General features: G+C 37.9%; 1 protein-coding gene across 2 annotated transcripts in view; it reads right to left on the bottom strand.

Moving 5' to 3' along the window:
• Positions 1-13,474: 13,474 nt before the first annotated feature.
• The window catches only part of LOC107096868 (bone morphogenetic protein 2-like), a 17,878-nt gene continuing 7,881 nt past the window's right edge, over positions 13,475-23,471 (bottom strand). For both annotated transcript variants that reach the window (XM_015393748.1, XM_015393749.1), the window contains exons 3-4: positions 19,982-20,349; positions 13,475-17,601 (exon numbers count right to left, since the gene is read on the bottom strand). In XM_015393748.1, coding sequence (XP_015249234.1) covers positions 16,532-17,601; positions 19,982-20,349 — 1,438 coding nt within the window. In that variant the 3' untranslated portion in view covers positions 13,475-16,531. The remainder of the gene's footprint in view (positions 17,602-19,981; positions 20,350-23,471) is intronic.

The following is a 23,471-nucleotide window of genomic DNA, read 5'->3' as shown; positions in this document are numbered from 1 at the left end:
AATAACGTTCATCAGGCAGTAATGCAGTACGTTCAGTTCACGTTCGCCCAAAATATGAACGAGTTCATGAACTTTCGTTCAACGGGTTTAGGCACAGCACTGACTAACTCTCTGTAATCAGGATTCCTCCATGAAAGTGCAGAACCATCCAAACCCTCTGGGGATATTTTTATCTCATTCTCCATGACTGGTACAAGACGCCAGCTCTAACATCCACAGAATGCCAGCTCACAAACCTGGATAGCTTCACCACCTGCGGCCTGTGGTTCCCCGCCTGGATCTGGGATGTTCGTCTCCTCCACTCAACCACCCACAACCCAAATTTCAAATTGTTAATATATAATTGATTATTGGTCCTTAATCCCCAAATCAAAGATGTTTTTCACTGCATCAAGTATTGGTTCCTTTACTATCATTCCTCCTATCTCCGAGCTACCATTCCTCATAGCCTGCCCCCTCGGAGGCAATTCCTCCATCAGCTCTCTGGATCTCAGTACCATCACAGAGGAATATCATGACCTAAAACAGATTTTAAGTCCAGACAAGGCTTATTCCCTTCCATCTCATCATCCATATGACCAGGCCATTGATTTTCTGCTGGCTCACCCCCTCAGTCCTTCAGACTCTACATCTCTAATCATAAGAGAGAGTCGATGGAGACTTATTTTAACAAGTACAGAGTTGCTTGCATAATCTGCCCGTTCTCCTCTCGTGCATTAAAAATGCATGCATGAAAAATGCAAAGTGTGGTAGGTAAGTACATGCAAATGTTGAATTGCATGTGTCTAATATTTCATCGGGGAGGTAGTAAATTGGTTAAGTTGTCTCTTGTTGGGGGTTCACTGACTCAATGAAAGTATCACATCTCTGTGCCTCAAGTTTGGAGATAGGGCTCTGACTGTTGTCTGTCAGAGCCCCATTTGTTGAGATGCTCTCCCTGAAACCAAGGGATCATGACTCTCTTAGGGACTCTATCATGCTGCTGGGAAAATACAAAGGACATGTTGGAAATGTCAGTGGTACCTGGATACCTTATTGGTAGGGATGGTTATGAATCCAAGTATTTTTATTTTTTATTTTTTTCAATTGAAACACTATGTTCAAACATGATAAGTGTACTTGGCACCAATATACCCTAAGCTGGAGGTTGATGAGTGACTTTATAGTTTTATCTTTGGACCATCAGCTGTATGTCTTTGTAGGGATGATCATTGAAAACAGATAACTGATCAGAACTGGTTCTACAGATTTATTTCTACCAGAATTTGTCATGGTCTTGGTGCTGATGGTTTGTTTTTTTCTTGGAGCTTGAGGGTTCATGGGTCCACATGTATTTTGCAAATAGGTAGAAGGCATTCCACTATGTCCCTCGTTTTATTGAGTGGGGAGTGTTCCAAGGGCACAGAGTCGGGAACCCTTTTCTATAAAAAATCCAGCCTCAGTTTAATAGTTTGTATTGCCAGTATTATGCTTAACCTATTCTTAGTGCATGTTGGGCCCCAGCAGGGCTGCCATCTGTCCAGTTAATAATAGACGACATTTCCAGATGAAGCCAAGCATTAGAGGTGTTCTGGTTTGGGGACCAGTGAATTTAATCTTTGTTTTCTATGGATAACCTGGCTCTGGTGACTCCCTCCAGCTCAGGATCTATGACGTGCAGTGGGACAGTTCACAGCTGAGTGCGAAGTAGTTAAAATGAAGATGAGCTCTTAAAAAGTCTGAGTTCATGGTTCTCAACTTGGACATGCTAGCTTGTCATCCAAATTTCAGTGGGAATATTCGGCCTCATTTGGAAGAGTTTAAGTATCTCAGGATCCTGTTCTTGGGTAAGGGGAGAAAGGAATAGGATATGGACAACCAGATTGGTGCAGCTGCCTCTGTAATACAGATGCTGTATTGTGGTGGGGAGAGTTGGACCAAAAGACATCTTCTCAACTTATATGTTTGTCTACATTTATGCCCTAAGCTAGAGTCATGAAAGCTGGGTCATGACTAAAAGGATGAGATCCCAGATAAAAGCACCTGAAATGAATTTCCTCTGTAGGGTTACCATACATTCCCTTAGAGATAAGGCAGAAAGTTTGTCCATCAGTGAGGGGCTTGGAGAAAAAGCCACTGCCCCTCCAAATTGAGAGGAGCCAGCTGAGGTGATTACCAAATCTGTCTTTGGAGAACCCTTGCACACTTCTTTTGGAAGGTGTTCCAGGCACATCCCATGAGACATAGGCCCAGGGTATGCCCTAGAACACAGATGACCCTGGAACGCCTTGGGCTTCCTCAACAGGAGCAAGAGGAAAAATCTATAAAAATTACCAAATGACAGATTTTGCTTTTCAACCTTGCTTCAACAGAAGGTTTTTTCTTAAATAAACTCATTAGATAGGCCTGGAAAAAAAATTATGGTACCCCTAGAAAAGACTGAACATAATGTGACCGAAGGTACGTATTCATATAGTGTCTATATCAGTTAGCATCACAGGTATCTAAAATCTTGTAATCAGTCAGTGAACCTATATATAGGGTTACAGGTGGCCACTGATTTGTTTGATGATATGGTGTGTACCACACTCAACACGGAGCAGAGAAAGCAAAAGAAAGAGTTTTTGCTGAAGATTAAAAAGATAACTATAGACAAACAAAATAAGTTATTAAAGGCAAAGGCTATTCAACCATTTTCAAAAAAGGCTTGATATTCCTGCAATTACAGTTGCATATTTTAATCAGAAATTTTAAGAAAGAGAATGTCCTATGGACATATGGACCACAAAACTGGAATGATTAGCAAAGGTACTATCTAGGCATATCAATAAAATAAAATATGGGGAAGGCTCTTGTATGTCCTTCGACTGCTTTGCGCCATTTAGGGTAGGGTGTCTTGAGTCTCTGCAGGATACAAAGAAATCTCAAGACTATCAGTGGATTCTAGAGTGAAATGTGCTTCTTAGTGCCAGAAAGCTTGCTCTCTGTTACAGGTCATGGGTTGTACAACAGAATAATAAAAACAAAGCACACCTGCAAAATACCTAAGAATGGCTTAAAGAAAAACATTGGACTTTTTTGAAGTGGCCTTCTATGAGTCCTGACCTAAATCATATTTAGCATCTTTGGTAGGAGCTGAAACTAGCTGTCTGAAAAAGCCCCCTTTAAGCCTGAGACAACTGGAGCAATTTTCTCACGAGGAGTGATCCAGAATACCTACTAAGAAGTGTAGATGTCAGTTACAGGAAGTGTTTGCCTCAAGAGGTTATGCAACACAGTATCAAGTTAAGGGTACCACGATTTTTGTCCAGGCCTGTTTCGTGAGTTTATTTTTTTGTTTTTCTGTTGAAGCATGATTGAAAAGTAGTGTCTGACTTTCACTTGTCCATTTACATAAAAAACAAAGCAAAAACATTTATCCATCTTTGCATGTTTATGTTTTCCTACTTTTCAGTGGATGCTTGCTGCAGACCTGGGCTTTGAGATAAAGGGACTGCATAAATGAAGGACAGCTATTTTTCTTAGCTAAAATAAAGAACATTTCCAGTTAAATGTAATTTCCATTTGTTCTCATTTTGTTTTCAATCTAGTAGTTTTGGCTTATCTTTTCAGTTTCAAGTAGAAGTCTACAGTGAGGTCTCATTGCATACTAATTCAACTGGCGTTCAATAAACCATGAAATGGTGTAGATACTCTTGGGAATAAATATGAAATAAAATTTTATGTTTCTTGTTTGAGAGGAATGTTTGAAGTGAAATGCACTGAAGATGGAGAAAGATCCCAGACTCTAAATAGTGGCCTCCCTGCTCAGCAGTTAAACCTGGAAACACATCTGTCATTTTAGCTTCAGCAGAATATTTCCCCAAAACCTATACCTTAGATGAAGATAATCCTAGTCCATGAGGACAGCTCCAGTAAAAGCAGAAGGAAGTGAATAAATGATCACAATTTTAACAACCAGAATCTTTTTTTGTTGAGAAACACCTGTGAAAACAGATTTTTTAATCCTAAAACTTAACTGGGATAAAAAGGAGGGACACTTGAAAAATGAAAACAAAGAATGTACAGATAAGAAGGGAAAGGGCAAAGAATTTTGTTTTTTACAGAGTGTTTAAGCGGGCATCTAGTTCACAGACTGTAAAAAGTATTAGTTGAAGCAAAGTTTTGGAATTTAGCTAGTCCTTTCACAGCCTTTGAAATGTCAGACGCTCCTTTACACAGAGACTGAGCGGACCTCCTTGACTCTAGGCGTTCTGGTCCTGGAGCCGTCTGTTTCCGGCTGACCTTCCTGTTGCTACACCTGCTTCGCTCTGTGACCCTGAGAATCTATTTTTCGCTGAATCAGTTTGTCTTTAAAGTCATCCAGTGAAACCAGAAACCTTGCAACTGTTTTATATGTTTCCAAGATGATTCATCAAGCCAGTTTCAACACACAACTGGTAGATCCATTCACATCTGTTGCAGAGATTTGGGACACCATCATTTTATTGTGTGACACACTATATGTATCAAACTGTAGTTTAGTGTACTGTAGGGGTTAGTATGATTGAAAACTGTTAGATGTCCAAGCTGGAAAGATTCACACCCATTAACAGTCATGGCCTTCCTGTATATGTGGGGCCATGGATGTCCTGCTGCTGGTATCCTTTAGTCACCTTTACCGTTTTTTCTGTGGTAAAACATAAATCCTAGATTTCCTGGCCAAATTCACAGACTTCTACTTGTAAATCTCTTTTTTTAATGTATCATCTAAAAATGTATGATTAATTATTTATATTGAGACATCAAAACATAAAAAGACATTTAGAGATGGCAACGGTTACTTAAATAAAGTCAACATATTTGGTTAAAAAGGTCTTTGGTAAAAGTAAATGCACTTGTAAAACTCTTTAACTTGAATAAAAATAAAACTTACTTGTTTTGAAATGCTACTGAGGTAAAAATTGAAAAATTGTCTACTTCAGTGATTCATCCATCCATCCATTTTCTGTCAAACTTATCCCTGCAGGGGTCCCAAAGGGGTCCTAGTGCCAATCTCCAGCTGTCAATGGTCAAGAGGTGGGGTACACCCTGGACAAGTCGCCAGGGTGTACCTGGCGACCTGTACACCCTATCGGATGGTAATATAGGGACAGGACAAACAACCATTCACGCGCACACTCACACTTAAGGAGAATTTATAGAAGCCAATTAACCTAACAGTCATGCTTATGGACTGTGGGAGGAAGCCAGAGTACCCGGAGAGAACCCAGGCATACCCAGGGAGAAGATGCAAAGTCCATGCAGAAAAAAACCCGGGCCGGAAATCAAACCTGGAACCTTCTTGCTGCAAGACAACAACGCTCCGACTGCATCACTGTAGAGCCCACTCTGTCATGATCAGCCCTGAAAGCTGACCTTATTTATTTACTTCATTCAGCTGTCTAACTCTGTCTGGCTCCTAATCAGTGCTCATCGTATTCACCTGTGTCTGTTCCTTTATATTTGGCTCAGCCCAACTTTTGGGGCCAGATAATTTTTTTTCCCTGTTTGTTTGTTTTGTTAGTTTTAGTTAGTCCAAGGTTCATGTTCTTGTTCATGTTCTCCTGAAACCCTTGGATTGAGAGAGTTTGCTGTTTGTCTTGTCTTCTGATCATGTCCCGGCTCTTCTCTGTGGAACCCTCAGGGTTTTGCCTCAGGGTGTGGGGGCAGCTCGGGTTCTGGCCTTTTTTCCTGGGAGCCCTTTGGGTTTTGGCTCGGATTGCAGGGAAGGTCGGTTTTAAGTCCCGTAAGCCTGGCTCTTAGGTGGAGACCAGTTAAAAGTTTCTGCAATTATTCCTGCTACCATGTCTTGTCTATGTCTCTCAACCATTGAGCCTGCCTGTCTGCATCAGTGTGTTTCTGTTTGAGATCATTGCTCAACACATGGGACTCTGAACCTGCCTTCATGTTCTGTGGATTCCTGGAACCCTGGATCTGTCTGTTCATGTGTGGATCAGAAACCCTGATCAGGCTGAGGACTCCTGGATTCCAGAGCTTTTCCTGTCTGATCTGTATCCCTGACCTGGATCGGATCCCTGTCTGCTCACTGAGGTTGCTGCGTCATGGTATATATTAGAAGATATACCATGACCTTAATCATTACTATACTAGACATATATACATATATTTTCAACTCCATTATCAGTTTTGGGTCAGAAGCAGTGTAAGTTTTGATGTGGAAGAGTAGAAAAGAAAATTTCATCAGTAGCAGCAAAAAAAAAAAAAAAAAAAAATGCGTACACAAACAGACACAACAGCACTGAAATGTTTCTTGGTCTTTGCTGATGACTGTGAGATAACCACAAGAAGAATTACCTGTTGGAGTGTTCTTTTATTTTATTTTGTCTGTTAAGCCCCAATTCTTTAATATTTACAGTCTCCATAATGCCTCTCTTGCTGTGGATATTTTTGTACATATTTTTGTAACTACTTTTGATTAAATTATTGTTAATATTCATTGTGTTTACCAAACCTGTGAGGCACCCTTATCATTGCCATTGCATTTCATAAAGGTGGTGTACACTTAATGTTTGTCATTTAGTGAACAAGTAGCTTTGTTGTTGAATTAATTTTGTTCTTATAATGTAATCAATTGGATTTTTTTCTATGTTTGTATTTCTTTACTAATGTCATATGACTGTCAGGTTATCAGGTAAGGCCTATTAAGCCAGGTGCATTTATCTAGTGGCTTTTAATTTACTGTTTTGGAGAATAAACTTGAAACTTGGAAGCTACAACTAGTATGCAGATCCATTTTATTCATTTTGACTTCCAGCACCTTTAAGTCCTCCTCTTTCCTAATCCTTCTTACTTAGAACAATACCTCTGCAAAAATAAACATATGTATTTGAATTTTAGTCAGTGCTATCCTATTTACTAATGCCATCCAAGCTATATATGCAGTTTGAAGGTGTGTGTACTTCTCCTGACTTGACAGCCCCTGCAAACATAGTGCAGTACATGCATTAAGTAATTGTCCATGCAGGTGTACCATAAATTGCTGTATTTTTCAGATATTCTGTGTTTGTCACCGAGAGTTTGGTTTTATATGTTCATCTGGGTTATGGGATCATTTTGGTTATGAATTCCAGAGCTGTGGGACTAAAAGTGGTGCCATATGCTGCCTACCCACTGTGACCATAATAGGAATGCAGCCTTGAAATAAAGCTATTGCTAGTTCAATTTTAATCACCACTGAGACCTATTGTTGCTTATAATCCACACCTCACTCATACCAGCATCCAAAGGAAGCTCCCAGAATTTAATGCTACCGGAACATGTTGCTACCTTGATGAATTTACCAAAATCACAAACTATGGATGTCACAAACCTCTCCAAGATCTTGCAGAAGGCATTTAATTTTTTTAACTTTAATTCATGGTGGATTGTAAAATGGGTGTGAAATGAGTGCATTTAATATAAGTTTGGCTAAGTTTAATCATGAGGAAGAATTAGCTGTTTAAAACAAAGAGGTCAGTTTGATTTGTTGAAAATAAAAACAAATGAAAAGCAAGACTGTCTTAGGGTGGCGGGGGGATCAATAACAAATATAACAAATAGGGCAATATAAAGACAAGATTTTAAAATCAGGAATTTAGAAAGGGGGTAAAGATGCATATGGGTTGTGAAAGGAAAACTGACCAGGGGTCATGGCATAAATTGGTCAGTTGATACTTTTAGCCACCAAATGAACAATTATGTGCATGAGAAGTCTAATCTGCTAAAGTCGTTTTGAGTTAAAAGGACACTGACTGTCGATGATAATGATAGTATGACTCATTTCAAGCTTTCAGTCCTTCTGTGTGCAGGAGGCAGGTGAAATATGCAGGAAGGAAGCTCACTCAGTTCCAGCTGTACGCTCTGGACAATTAAAGTTCAGCAGCACATTGCACTTTATGTGAATGTCCAAAAATCTTCAGAGCTGTAAAAACATCTGGGTTCTTTACAACACTCTGTATGGACCTGCCTATGTGTTTTATTACTCTCATTTTCATGCCTATGCAGATATCGTCAGTAAATTGCAGGTGTAAATGTATTCGTCTGCAGTCCTCGTTTAGATAAGTGAATCACAGTGCAAAATGGTGTGACAGACAGTTGTAAAAGGACAATTATGGGAGCATCTTATAGCTGAAAATAAAGTAGATATCAGTGAGCTTAAATATCAAAATAAGCCCATCTTAACAGGCTGTGTTGGCAGCATGTGCAGCCCCACAATAAATTGTCCGCTAAATCTTTTTATTTAAATGTATCACTTTATATCGGTTTACCATGTTGTATTTGATTCTTTTTACTTTTGTGATTTGGCACTGGTTAACTTTTTGGGTATACACATTTGGTTGACTCGTTTTGCCACTTTTTCCTTGTATGGTTTACTTTAAACTAGTATTTTTCTTTTGAGTTGCCAGTTCCTGGTAGGCTACCATGTGGGCTTGGCTGAGTGTGAAGAAGGTGTCCAAGCTGCAAAGAATCTTAATGGCACTGGAGCTGTGGGAAGAGTTAATTTTTTTTATAGGTTGATGATTTTATATTGTATTTATTAGTTTGGTCTTTTTTTTCTAGATTTGTTTAGGTAAAGGTATATAATGTTCCCTCTTGTGTCAAAATGTCCTGATCAGCCCACATATATGTTCCCCTTGTGTGTCAGTTTGTTAGGTCAATTAATACTTTAGCTGGTTATGTTAAATAGAGTTTTAATGACATTGTCTTCTTTTTGGGCCCAGATTTATGTTTAAATTTCAGATTTTTTGTTGTATATAAACCGGTTACCATTTTGCCTCAAAGTTTCGAAGATTTTTTGTTTGAGCTTTTTGAAATCAAAATAGCAGACAGAGGAAATAACATTGACAAACGATGAAGCAGGGAATACTCTCAAGAGGTTTGTGGGTGGCTTTAAAAAAAGCTGTTTTAATTTCGGTCCTGCCTCCAGCACTGAAACAGACCCACCGATGACTTCTCTCATCCTCATTCTGGCTGTGGGTTCCTCTGATCCTCAGCGGTCCTCTGTCCATCTCCAGTACTTACCCTCTAGATGCCAGCCTTGTCGGTGGACTAATCCTCTCCTCTGCCGTTCTGCTTCGATCTTTCACTGTTATCCTCTACTTAGCCTGGGCCAGCTGTAGCCTCTTCTGGTCCATCAGCACTGTTTCCCAGCAGGCCTCTCCGAGCTTACACTGTGCTCTTCAGCTCTCAATTAGAGCTAGCACTGACAAGCTGCCCCCTCTATCACTGTGGTTCCTTAGCCACAGAGGGCTGCATTGCTGGCCCACTTCTGGAGCTCTCCTTCTCCTGCTGTTCTCGCACTGATTTCTGCTGCTCCTGCCTGAGCTCAGGAACACCATCTCCACCAACACCTTCTCCCCTTACCTCTCTTGCCCAGATGATTTGCCCCCATGTTTTGGTCCAAAACAAACATGGACCAATGGCAGGAGAAACATGCAAATCCACTCAGAACAAAAAACAAAAACACAAATCGGTCGTCTTCATGATAACCTGGTGGTTGACAGTTGTGGCCTGTGCAGATCATCTTATAAATAGTATTTTATTAGTCTGTGTAGGAATATGTATAAACCTAACTAGCCACAGTCCCATTGAAGCAGAATGGTGTTCTCTACAGTCACTAATTTGTCAGCTCTGTGCTGCCACAGCGCAAAGATGTCTGCCTCCACAAATGTGAACCCACCCCTATGTAATTATAAATATCAATTTCTAAGGCAAGGCAAACATAAAGACTCAGACTTTTTAGTTCATAGGTGATAACAAATTACATACCTATGGATGATATATCACATTTATGTCAACAAATCTCTGTAATTATTACACACTGTTCCTTTACCAATTGCTAGTCAATGTGCGGCATTTAGTACAATGTCTCTCTTCAAAACACTTATCATACAAACATTCCATGTTCCTAGTCCTAGTTCCTTCCCAAGAGCCAACACTTTTAGGATATACTGTGTAATACTATGGCGACTGCGGATGCACCTGTGCTGCAGCTTAGATATATATACCAAACACAGTGAGTACAAACACAGTGAGTACAAAGGTTTGCACAAAGGTTTGCACTTTTGTATGTATATAAAAAAATGCAATTAATTGTATAGATTTTTTTAACTCCTAACTTTAAAATCTTTCTAAGTAGTCCAAATTAATGTGTTAAAGTTCCAGCCTTATTAATAACGATACTGTAGGTTCTGTTTGGTGTGATATCTTTAAGTCTCTAATAAACAGTTTTTCAGGATGCTGCTCCTCTAAAAGGCAGAAATAGCAGCTGCATATCTCAATTTGTTGAGTTATGCAGTTATCAGCTGCATTTTGCAAACTGTAAAATAATATTCAAGTAAAAACATTTGATTGGAAAAATTGATTTTAGTATCCCAGCATAATTAAAATACTGGGATCATAAGGGAATTCTAAATAACCTTAAACCTTAAATAACCTCTGACTAGCCTAAAGTTTTGGTTAAATTCACTCAGCTTTTAATGTACCATTTTATTATTAAAATTGTTAAACAGTATAAGAACTTATAATGTAAGTTTAAAATCACTAAAAGGCAATTCTTAGAAAAGACTTCTACTTCTAAACTCTAATCAGACAGTTTTGCACTGGAAAGCTTTTAATATTGAATATAATATCGACTCATTAAGTCGATGCGATCAACTGGTTTTTCTTTGATAGAAAATGTTGAATCAATTTGATTGTATGATCTGGAGAACAGTAAAGTGGCTTGAGATGACATTTGTTGTGAATTAGCCCTATATAAATAAATTAAATTGAATTGAAATTAATATTATTCTTTATAGTATTGATACAGAAATAGTTTTAAACCAACATTTTTAATGACCACAGTTTACCTTCATGAGCTTGTTTTCAGCCCATTATCAGTAGCCAACCAGAGAGCGCTACAGTGTCCCTTGCTGGCACTGACTAAATTTACCTGAGCTAAGCACTATAAGCAAGCGTCAATCATTTACATGATTGTTTACTGACTATGATGAGTCAACAATTGCTGACATATGGTGCTTTACAACTGATAACAACATATAAATTGTTATAAAAACACACATTTTTGGTAAATGGATTCAAATAGGTACTTTCACAACTAAAAGAACACCAGTGAGATTTGTCAACCTAACACAACTGTGCTGTTTCATATTTTCTGAGTAAGTTGTCATGATTGCCAACAGCATTCTTAATTTGCAGCAAGTACTGTGCTTTATAACTTGTCTTAGCATAGGATCAACGTAGATTTGCACAGTGTTTTGGGTGGAAAACAAAACTTGTGTTGGCACTCCCATTTTTGCCATACAAATAGGCAACAGAAACATGGACAATATTTTTATACAGATCTGTCTGTCAATCTACAGATAGTAAAACAAATAGATTGTTAAAAATCATAGTTATAATAATCACAATAATCACATATTTAAAGTAAAATGTTTAAAGAACATTATTCTAAACAACCCAAAAATATTTGCACAAGAAAACGTTGGTCCCTATTCAGTCTCTCTTGTGGTGTCCCCCCCACCGAGCCCAGTATTTAATTTAGTAGTTAAAAAAAGCTACAATAGAGGTCATGCTCTAACAAAGTCATGACCTGCTGAATCTAAAAACAGCTTGGCAACAGGAACATTGAAAACAAACCTTGATATTAGGGGTGTCAAAGTTAACATGCTAATACAAATTAATATAACCTTTTAACAGCATTCTTTGTTTTTTAAAGGCAAGGCAAGGCACAGTACAACTGTCGTGCATGCTTCTGTACATTACAGACCTCATCGGCTCAGTAGTTTTAATGTTATTTTATTTTCCGCTAGTTTTTTCAGCTGTATCTTAAAAGTTTGGTCGACAGCTTCAGTCTGTCCCAACTCCTGTCCACTTCTACTCGGGTGATCAGAGGGAGAGTGAGAAACAAAATGAGTGTTTGGAGCTTCTTGCTGTTGCAGAAAATAGTAAAGCATGATTCTGCATGTGGATATCCTCTACAAAGCAACAAGAAGCTTCTTAAAATAAATGTAAAACATGTAAAATAACAAATGCTAGTCCCTGTAAACTGAGGGATTACGGTAAGTTTAGAAGTTGGGATTCTGCATACTGTTACATACCAGCCAACTTAAACCACTGGGTTTGCGTAAACATCTCCTTACCTTATAAGGCAGCTCGACTGTCCAGGTATAGAAATAGCTTTTTGGGTCAAACAGCAGGTGTGAGAAATAGAGTTGGATAGCAAATATTCAGAATTTCATTTTTGCTTCATTAATGTAGATGATGAAATGGCCTTGGTAGAAATGTAAGCTGAATATATTTAAAAAACAGAAATTTGTAGTCCATTACTCATTGCAGTTATGTCTTAGATAACCTCTGTGGATCTTGCTATCACAGAGGTTTACGGTAACACAGCTTTTAAGGGAAGAGGCATTGCCACCACATCTGGATGCTCAGAACCCTAGCAATATTAACAACCTAGACGTAAATACTTTCAAAACTGTATTTTTTTTAAAATTAGAATTACAGACAGTCTTGTTCCATAGTTCTTTGAGGACAGGCAGGGCTAATTATTGAGATGAGGATGTGAGTTTAATAGACATGTGTTTAGGATGTGGCTGCTAGCTTAGCTGAGCCATATTGAGGCATGGAGGGATTTTATAGATACATATAGATTCTAAGCTGACCTGACATGGTGCTGCAGAGGTGACAAACAACAGCATATGCATAAATGGCTTGCATTTATATTTTTAGATGGGACCACTAATAAAGCCTGAATAAGTGACATAGGCAAGCATCCATACAGTATGTGCTGTTTGTACCATCAAGACTACAATATCCACGGTTCAACCATTTAGAGTAGCTTTTAAGAATAGATCAATATTGCAAACCTAAATAAATCTCAAATAAGGTAAAAATTTACAGTAAAATAAAAATAACACATTATAGACTGTGATTTTACAGTTTAAATGCAATGAGAGTTTATTTTGAGGTGTGTTGCAATTAAAATTCCTGGGTAGAGTGCCAGTCTATTAGGTCTGAAAGACAGAAAGCATTTTCTCCAGGTTTTCTGAATCTAGCTAAAAAACTAAGAAAATAATGTTCTATATACGTATAAGCTCACATTTAAATTGGAGAGTCTGATGTCTCTCTTTTCATCTTTGGGGTTTTGCACTGATGCCGTAATTCATTGTTTTTTTTTTTTTGTGTAACATCATGGAATGGCTCCAGGAAAGACTTAAGCATACTGACATTTAAACTTCTATAAAACCCACAGCTCCTTCAGTATATGAATTTGAAGCTGCTCCATGGGCTGCAATATTTTAATGCAAAACTTTAGATCTTTACTCTCTTTGGCACTTTCTGCCACAGTTTTTTTTTTTATCCACCTAAACACATTACCAGACCACTCCCTGACCAACAAAAAGATTGCAAAGAAAAAAAAACAGTGGCTGATAAGAGAGAAAAGTCACTTGACAGCTGTTCTGCTTGGTCTCGTTTATTAGAGGTATATTGGCAAACATTTTACACACTCTTGCTTAAATGTTTCCATTCATAGAGGAAAAAGCATCACTGTAAAACACTCACGAAGCTGAGCAGGCAACATGTTTAAAGCCTCTGTTTTAAAAGGCACTAAAGGCCGAGATTCACATCATACACATGCAAACACAACTATAACAGAGACACCTGTGTTACACATTTCAGCTGCTAGAACACACAGAGCTTTCAACTGATGTGTTAGTTCAGTTTCTGGAGGTAATATCACATATGTTTGCTATCATGTGTTGCACATCATGTGAAGCGTCAAACATCGTTAACTTCATGTTTAAACGTTTAATACCAAACATTTGTTGTGATGTAAAGCTACCATTAAGTACTTCATGTGGCTGGCTTTCATGTTTGCTGGATACTCTGAAGAGTGCAGGCATTTTAAAGATTTCTAGATTAAATACACAATGCTGCTGTTTCTTTAAATACATAATGTGTCTTTTAACTTAGAGTTCACTTTTGCAAAATCACCATTACATGAATTTTTGCAAAATAAATTTACAAAATGGTTTTGTTTTTAAATAATAATGATAGTAATACATTCAAATAATAGCATGTGAATTCCTCCACAATATTGTTTAAATAGCTTGCAATGCAGTGGTTGTTTGTATGGTACAGTCATTCATTATTTTAGCTTTCATAGAAACAAATGGACCCTTCTTCTTATTCAGATACTGCAGATAAAACAGTCCAAAGTTTTTAAATACCATGCTGGTGCCATATTTATATTTTAAACACAGTCAGTTATTCAGGTCAAGTCAGGCAGAACTATTTCATGATTGTTTGGATATTACACAGGGGATTATATCTCAGGAGAACATAGATGGTATTAAATATTTATTTCCCCAAGTCCAAGTTGATCTGCAAGTCTTTGAACCCAAGTCCATGTCAAGTCTCAAGTCTATAATGGCAGAAATGATCATCCTCACATTGAACGACTGCAGTCCAGTTTCCCCAGATCTTCAATACGTCAAACTGTCGTCTTTGTCTAATTTAAAACATAAGCATTTACAATTTTTAGAATATTAAGAGTAAAGTTTTTAACTTGTAAAAAAACCCCTTGTTATTTACTGCTCTTAAATATAAAAAAATAAAAAGGTATATTTTCTTAACAAATATATAAATATGCACTTATGTTAAAAGAAAACTCTTAATAACACCTAATATCCTGAATAAATCTAACAGAAAATGTTTTTTTTCTGAAATACAGTCGTACTTCTACTCGTATTCATCGTCTTCCTATGATCAGGGACCGGGTCACTGGGACAGCAGTTTCAGAAGACATTCTCAGACTTTCCTCTCCTCAGACAGAAGCCCCAGGTTTTCCAGAGCCAGAAGAAAGACATAGTCCCTCCAGTATGTTCTGGGGTTTCCAGGGGGCATCTGAGAAGGATGTCGAGCCACATCAGTAAACTCCTCTTGATGTGGAGGAGAAGCCCTACATTACCCCTCTCATGCATGGCCAACCCCTTTACCCTCTAATGGAGTACCCAGCCACCCTGCTGAGAAAGATGATTTCAGCTGCTTTTATCTGGGATCTCGTTCTTTTGGTTATGATCCAGATTTCATCATAATTGGTGGGGGTAGAAGTGTTAAATGATTGGTAAATGGAGAGCTTTTTCTTTTGGCTCAACTCTTTTTCGCAAGAGACCAATGTAGCATCTGTACTATAATGGCAGCTGCATTAATCCTTGTATTGATCTTAGGTTTTAGATTAACTTTTTTGTACAGATATAGTTAGCGTCTCTTAATCCTTCAGCTAAAATAGTCAAATTATTTTCTTTATCGTAGGTTACACAGCGTTATAAGCTTTTCATATTTTGAGTTATAAGATGAACAAAATATTAGGATATCATCTGTTACCTCTACATTAAAAAGCTCTATTGTGAAGTCAAAAGTAGGTACTCAAAAAAATCACAATACATAGAGTAAACATAATGTGGGGAGTAAAGAAGAGAACAGGAAACTCTTTTATATTTAAGAACTTAGTGTTTTTGCAAAGGTGCTACCTTACTAGTAAAGGATTAAGCTGTCAGAAGCAGACGTAAATCAAGTTTATCTTGTTTTAAAATGGTCCATATACATCTAAAAAAGTGTTTAGACAATTAACCATGTGATCATTATTTTGAACCTACAGCTAATAGGAATAATTTTTTATGAAGCATTAATAGTCCACACTGCAAATCATGATGGTTAATAAAATAACTCCTTTACTAGAATAAAAGAAACATCTTGACACACTTGAAAGCTGCTGCTTTTACAGGCACATACTGTTTACGTGTGTTTAAGAATATGTGAACAGTCATATGTGTAAATTGCGGTAACCCATATGGCTAAGTTTGGTCAACATTTACATTCATATTTTTGCCCAGGAAAACATTAAATTAGAATTTTTCATTAGTCTTAAGTCCAAGATCTTGGGTTCGAGTTGAGTCTAAAGGCTTTAGAGAGAGAGAGTCTGAGTCAGGTCTGAAGTCACTGTTTTTTCATTAGTCCTCATATCTGCTCCTTCTACTGTTTATAAGTTTGTCTGCCTCCTTTTACCTGCGTTTTCTGACTTGCAATTGTTAATGGCACCTGTTGTCAAAGCATTTGATGTTAAAACATTGGCCTCTCACAGTGGGACTAGTAGACCGGCAGTGAATAATGTAAACTGCTGCAAGATTGCAAAATGATAAATAGAGTCACTCCTGGCAGTTTATTTCTTTCATCAATATGTCCGCTTATCTGTTATCCGCATGTCGCATGTTCTTTGTTTCCAATTTTCTTATACTTTAAACTCTTTCTTTCCATCAAAACTCTTAGTTCTAATAATAAGTTAGCTGCTCTATCCCATCATCTCCACCCTCTCTGCTTACATTTCCAATTGCTACTTTTCTTTCAGTCTCTGTCTGTTTGCAGTTTTCTGGCTGTCTTCCATCCATTTGATTCTCTTAATCTCCTCTTTGCTTCCTTAATGGTCCACTGTCAGTGTCACTGTGTCCAAGCCTTCCAGACCCTTCTACCAGCAGCCGCAGCTCTCCACTACCATGTCTTGGTAATTCTTCAGCACGACTCTATCAGCATTGTCCAGGTAGAGCAGGGCAATGGGGCTGAGGGATGTTGGGACGCAGCAGGCCCTAGGAACTGCTCCATTTACAGAGTTCACCATGGTTTGGACTACAGCATGGCTGGAGGCATTCATGTGATCAGCCAGAGGGTAACGGCACTCTCCTAAGCAGAAGAAGGCATCATAGCCACTGGGCGCAATGATCCACTTATGCCAGCCCACATCACTAAAATCTACATATAAAGGATGACGCCGGCACCTGCCTCTGGAAAGCCGCTTCAGTTTAGATGGACCGCCATTTCTTTTCACCCTTCCACGATCATTCCAGCTCACTCCTCCTTTATCATCCCCCCAGCTCTTCAAAGTATTACCATTTTTCCGGGCCTTTCCCAAGCCTTGGTCCCAATTATGGACTTTCCCGCTTCTTTTGGTCTTCTTGTTTGACCCTTTTCTAGACTTAATCCACTTGCTACTACCAGATGTTCTTCTGCCATGTTTGACTAAAGGCTCTCCATGACCATCATGACTGTAGGTCACCAAGAGGGGTCTCTCCTGGGCCCAGGTGTGATCGTCCTGCCCCACAGACCTGCACACCCTCAGGTGTCTATCTTTGTGCTGCTCTGCCTGATCATCACCTGCAGCAGAGGAGTAACTCTGATCAGGTGAGGTGGTACTGTTATCAGGTTTGACTTCCAACAGGAAGCCCAAGCTGCCAGTTCCACCTTGGGCTTTATGCAGGAGCTCTGCATTAAGGCTAAATGCCTCCCACAAACCCCCACCTTTATGGCTACGGGGGCCATTAGTGAGTAACCTTGTTTCAAGCAAAGTGGGCTCAGGATCTTCATGGTGTTTAGAGAGGTAAAGGTTTAATCTGTGGGGTCCAGAGCCAAGAAAGCCAGGGTCACTGCGAAGTAGGCGGAGCTCAGCAGAGAGAACCTTTTCATCTTGAGGTATAGAGGAGATATTGAAGGAGATATGCACGTGTGTCTGATTGTTTGCTTTTATACTGTCTTCAAGGGGCTCTGTGAGGAAAAAAACAAAACAAGGGAAGAAATAAGCTTAGTGTAATTACCTCACAAAAAAACTAATAAATTACATTATGAAAATATAGGCCGTGTTAATTTCATCAACAGCAGCATAAGATACTCTTTTAAACAAAAAAGATAAATACTTTTTATAAGATGTAATCAAGAATGACAGGTATTTTGTTATCATCTAGTAACCCTTTCCAAGTTCTGCTGGGACACCAGCTAAGAAGTAAACAAAACCCTTATTTTCATAAACTGAGTAAAAAAAAAACACTAGTCAATGCTTGCAATTAAACACTGAATGTCCACTATGCAAGCTTCTAATTACCTAAGAAAGTTAGCATGCAAGTTCTTTTCCCTGATGTTTATCCTAAGCAAACAAAGAAAAGGTTATTAGTATCACATAAGGACTATGAAATATAATGAAAATAGAAATTTCTGCACTTGAATTTAACTGTGTACTGTGATAAGCATTACTAAGCATTTTAAACTGCAACCCTAGTAAAAATAAAAACCTATAACCTTGTAAACATTTCACTGGTTTTATATGTTAGACCAGAGGATCACAGAGTGAGGCAGCAAACTAATAAACTCAGACCTAAAAATATATTATTTTCATTTAAATATGTGATAAAAAAAAACTTGGAGCCTTTGAATAATTTTTGTCTTGAGTGTTTTAAATGCTTCTATATTCATGTATTTGTCTTTTTGCAGGCCTCAGAAGATCTTTGTGAGATTTTGAAATATAACCACTTTAAATAGCTGTGCTGGAGCAACATAATTTTAAAAAGAAATAGGACATTCATGCTTAGGGACTGGTCACGACTCACATCACTGGTCTTTTAACTATATTCATGAAGTGGACAACTCCAGTCCTTGCAGGAAAGTGTGTTTGATCCAACAAGTGATTTAAATCAGGCAAAATCTCCTCAGACTACCTACAAATTAGGCCGTAAGTTTAATGAAGTGCGTTCATACAAGGACCATGCAGGGGTCAAGTTCACAAGGACTGGTATTTCCCATCCACAAGGGTAATACCACATACATGGTTACTTCTTTTAAAGAAATCGTAAGCTCAGAAGCTTGCAGGTGTTCTTGGTGACATTGGAAATGTTGATGTCACCAGCAATGCAAGCAAACTGTCCTCTTTTTAGTACTGATAAGGAATATTGTTTCTTCAAGTAACCATGACAAGAATGGCCAGACACACCTGGGTTATTTAGTTTGTCCAGTATTCAAAAAAAGTCGGCCCACTGGACTTTGTTTCCCAGTTTGAAGACGTTTCGCTACCCATTCAGGAAGCTTTTTCAATTTAAATTTTCAAAAATAGAGCTGAGTTTGAGGGACTCTTGTTGGTCTACTCTATGAAGCCTCGAACTCAACACTATTTTTAACATTTTAAATTAAAAAAAGCATCCTGGATGGGAAGTGAAACGTCTTTAAACTTGGAAAAAAAAGTCTAGTTGATTGTTTTAAAAAAAAAAAAACTTTTTTGGAATGACTACAAAGTAACAAAGGAGCTGGTTGATATTCTGACAGTAACTGAATTGAGGATATAGACAATGAAGGACTTTTCTCTTTTCTTTATTAAAAAATGGGATGTTTTTGATCACTTCTAGATATCACTTATATCATAGTTTTATTTCCCTTTTTTTAAATCCCTTTTAAACATTCTTTCTACATACAGTGGTTGTTTGTATTGTTGATTATAATGTTAGCAATGGAAAACTCTCAAGTTTTCATCCTTTTCAATTGAGTGTGCATATCATTCACCAAAGTCAAAGCTAGAACACCAACTGAAAAGCCCAAAGCCTGTTTTAAGGTTGATGTGTCCACAATAACTGTGAAGAAAATTTGCATGATTTTAGCAAACATGCCAGGTAAAGACACGCCTGATTTTCTTCATCTTGCAACAATAGAAAATTTTAACTACATGGACAGTTTCGTACAGAAAAACATAATATTTGACCTGACATGCTAACATAACTGCCATATTAATCTTTGAGCTTCTTATTTTACTCGCTTGATTTTGGCTTTGCTTACACAGTGGTTTCCCAATTAAAATTTTCGTCAATGATGCCATTTCGGCCGAGTCTTTTTCTTGTTGAATTATGAAAACTGACCTTAACAGAGTTATCTTTTCAGAGCTCTAGCTGTTATCTTGGTATCTATGTGACCTCTTCAATGAGCTGTCAATGTCCTCTTGGAATAATTTTTTAAATTTTCTAATACTTCAAGGTTATACAATAAACAAAGAATAGACCAGAAATTCTGGGCTAAGGAAAACATGCACGATAAAAAACTGGGTAAAAAGGAGTTACACCTGATTTTGAAATTGAAAATCCACGTTTAAGACAGTTAAGGAATTGCTTACCATTGTGGTGAAAGCTGCGAATAGTGTTAGCTTTCTGAATGTGATGGCTGGGAAAGCTAAACAATGGGTCGTCCACTAGATGGTACTGCTGCTGGTGGAAGCGATAAAGATCAAGGAGGTACTGTGGCACTGACACCCCAGGCCTGGGGTTCGGCTGGGATTGCAGACCCAGCCGGTTCAGGAGGAGAGACTGGATGGTCTCAGCCAGCCCAGGATCAGGCAGTGCTGTTGTGGAGGAAGGGGAGGAAGGAGTAGGGGGCACCCTGCCATTGTCAGTCCCATTGGAATCTCCACTCTGGCGACCCGATGAGGCTTGAGGTAGCAGCAAGACCATGAGGAGCAGGAGGTTAGCGGGGAGCATGGTGGACCTAAATAAGAAGGAAATAAATTGCCTAAGAAACTTGTTTTACAATGCCTTGTAATAGTATTCATTCTCTTATGGCTTTTGTACATTTTGTCACATTACAAATACAAACCTTGTTGTATTTTATACTCTCAAAAAAACAAGTGCAGAGTGTTATTCCAAAATTGAATTATATTTTCAATTTTTGCTGATAAAAAAATTGTGGCATAGATTTTTATTAATTTCTTTTGAGTCAACACTTTGGAGAATTACCTTTTTCTGCTATTATTGCTGCTCAATCAGCTTAGTAGATCAAGACTGAAATGGTTGCCATTTTATAAAATAGCTCAAGCTTAGTGAGATTGGAATTAGAATCTTTATATGCATCCATTTCCAGTTTTCTTTATCACATTCTAAGTTGCTTTTTATATCCTTTTTTTAACTGGACTATTCAAACACTAACAAACTTGTTCTAAATCATTGTCCTGGCTGTACTTTAAGGGTTGTTGTATTTCAGGGAGATTAACATTTTTGTCTGTGTACATTGCTTTTCTTCATGTATTTAATTCTATCTATCTCAGACAAGTTACCTTGTCCCTACTGAGAAACCCCCCCCCAAAGATGTGTTAACATGCATGTACTTTAGAGCATGGTTGTTCGGTTCCAGTCATTAAGATCCTGTTGTCCTGCACCTTTTAGATAACTCTGTTTCAACACATGTGAGTTAAATAATCATGTCAGGATTGAAGCATGACTTCAAACTAAGGGGGTAATTCAGCCATTTGTTTGTGTCTCTGCTGCCACATACCTACGTACTGTAGCAGCAGAGATACGAATAAATGGTGCCAGACAACTTGTGGCTGCAATTAAAGACCCCTGATGTATTGTTAATTTTTTGTCATACCATTGTCTGTTGGGTTAAAATTGGCATTTTTCACCATCGGTTGCACAGAATCTCACATGAATTTGTTTCTTTTTGTCACTCTTTCATTAAAGCCAGATTTTTGGAAAGTATGACTAATGATTACGACAAGAAATGTGTTCACCAGAGCTGTGAATCTCTGTAACCCCACTCCAGCAATAGGCACACGTCTTTTTGTCTGATTACTGAACTATCAAAGCTGGTCTTTTCCTCCATGATGCAAGGAGGCATCAGTAAGCTCATCTTTAACCTATTGTGAGTATTAACCTACAGACAAACGAAGCAGCTTTCCCATCTTTTTCCCATTGCCCTCAGTTTTTTGCAAGCCTTTTGTGACTTTGATTAGTTGAGATGCTTTGGTTTCATAACTTAAAAAGTAATGCTGTTGGTGGTTTTAGAGCAGTGATACTAACAGTGTAACAGCCTTGCTTCTGTCATTGTGCCTTAGGGCAACTATGGCTACAATATGGCTGACCATTGTTGGTATGAGTGTATGAATAGGTGAAGACTGAATGTAGTGTAAATGACTTCAGGGTTCTTGCACTTGATAGAGTGCTAGTTTAGGCCATTTTCAATCTAATATGAAACATTTTTAAGTTAGGTTCTATTTAATATTTTTTTCCCTTTTTGAATCCTTAAAGATTGAAAAAACCAAAATAAACAACAAAATATTTGATAATTTGTTTTCAAGCATTTTGTAGCTGCAAAAACCTCAAGTATCTAACATTATGATTGCCTGGCTTGCCATATCTTAGATTTGCAATTGTGCCATAGTATTATCTCTGATCTGCCTGATGTTATTGTTAGCTTTTATGATCTTATATGCTCTCTGATGTTTTCTACCAAAACTTTTGAGGCCTTAAATGAGATTTGCACAAAGATACCGTCTACTTGAATCCTCTTGCAAATGCTTATGTCACAGCTTGGCCACTATGGTTATCAATGGATTGTTGTCTAGCAGAGCCTACACCACGCTAAAGACAATCCAGATTGTTTTCATGGGTTGTTTGAAGATGGTGGAATGACCTACCAAGTGAAGAACAGCAGTGTTCCATTCTATCTTTAGGAAACTTTTACAAACAAATCCCTTCAAAGAGCATCTCTTACCCATACCTCTGTACCCCTCTGACACTTTTTCTTCACTTCGCTCTCTCTCTCTTTGCTGTCAACATTAATTGTGACTGGGGAGATCCCTCTTGAGAACTTACTGTCATACTAATGATAACTCTAAAATTGTATCTTCTTTGTAATTCCCTTTGAAATAAAAAGTATCTGCTACTGTAAATTAATAAACATAAACTTAAAGTAAACACATATGGGATGTGTACTCTTAGAACAGGAAATCTGAACAGACCTGGACTTTAGTTGTTATATTTAGAGGTGAGGATAGGTTAAATACACATGTATATGTGGTTTAAGATGTCATAAAAAATCTAAATTAAAAACACTGAAGTTAATGGTTTCTCTATGACAAAATAAGAGTTGGAAAGTGGGAGTATTTTTACGAGGCACTCCAGGTGTCTTAAACATTTGTTTCTGGATCATTTCTGTTAAGTGCAAAAACCTCCCAAACAAATGAATCACATGATAATATAAAGCACTGGTTAAGAAATCTGCAAAAGCGATAGTCCTTTACAAGGTGTTCCAGCTCTCTGTATATCATGCTCATGTCCCTCTACTTCCTGGACACACTAGTTTCTCATTAGTCTTCAGCCCTCATGTGGCATATGTTCAAGAAATTTACTGTCTACAAATCCATACAAAGCTGTTACTTTTTCATTCCTGCCTACCTTGTCTTATTTTTCTTTTGCAATTTATGGTGAAGCTCCATACCCGCAAGGCCCATTTATCTTAACAGACACCTCGGCATGAGCAATTAGGAAGCCTCGCACAGGAATATAATAATCTGTGTTTGTTGTCAGAGAGCTAGGCATAAAAGCTTTCTAACATTAATCAGAGGTTGTTGACTCTGGTGGCATGTTATGAAGTTGTAAAGACCTGCCACAATGACACATGACCTGGATTTTGTTCCTCTTTCTTTTTAAATCACTAGAGAATAAAGGTATTAGAGCAGTAAGTGGCTTTCCATAACTTTTAGTATATGCTTCAGAGTGAGGACATTTCCTAAATGCCAAATAATAGATCTTAATAAACTTAAAATAAAAGGGTTAGCGTTTGAGTTGTTCATGTACGGCAGTAGTGTTGTATCTATCTGTATATATATA

The sequence above is a fragment of the Cyprinodon variegatus genome, unplaced genomic scaffold (assembly GCF_000732505.1).
Source record: "Cyprinodon variegatus isolate N-32 unplaced genomic scaffold, C_variegatus-1.0 Scaffold655, whole genome shotgun sequence".
In the NCBI taxonomy this organism is placed as follows: Eukaryota; Metazoa; Chordata; class Actinopteri; order Cyprinodontiformes; family Cyprinodontidae; genus Cyprinodon; species Cyprinodon variegatus.
This window is presented reverse-complemented; position numbering and strand designations above follow the sequence as displayed.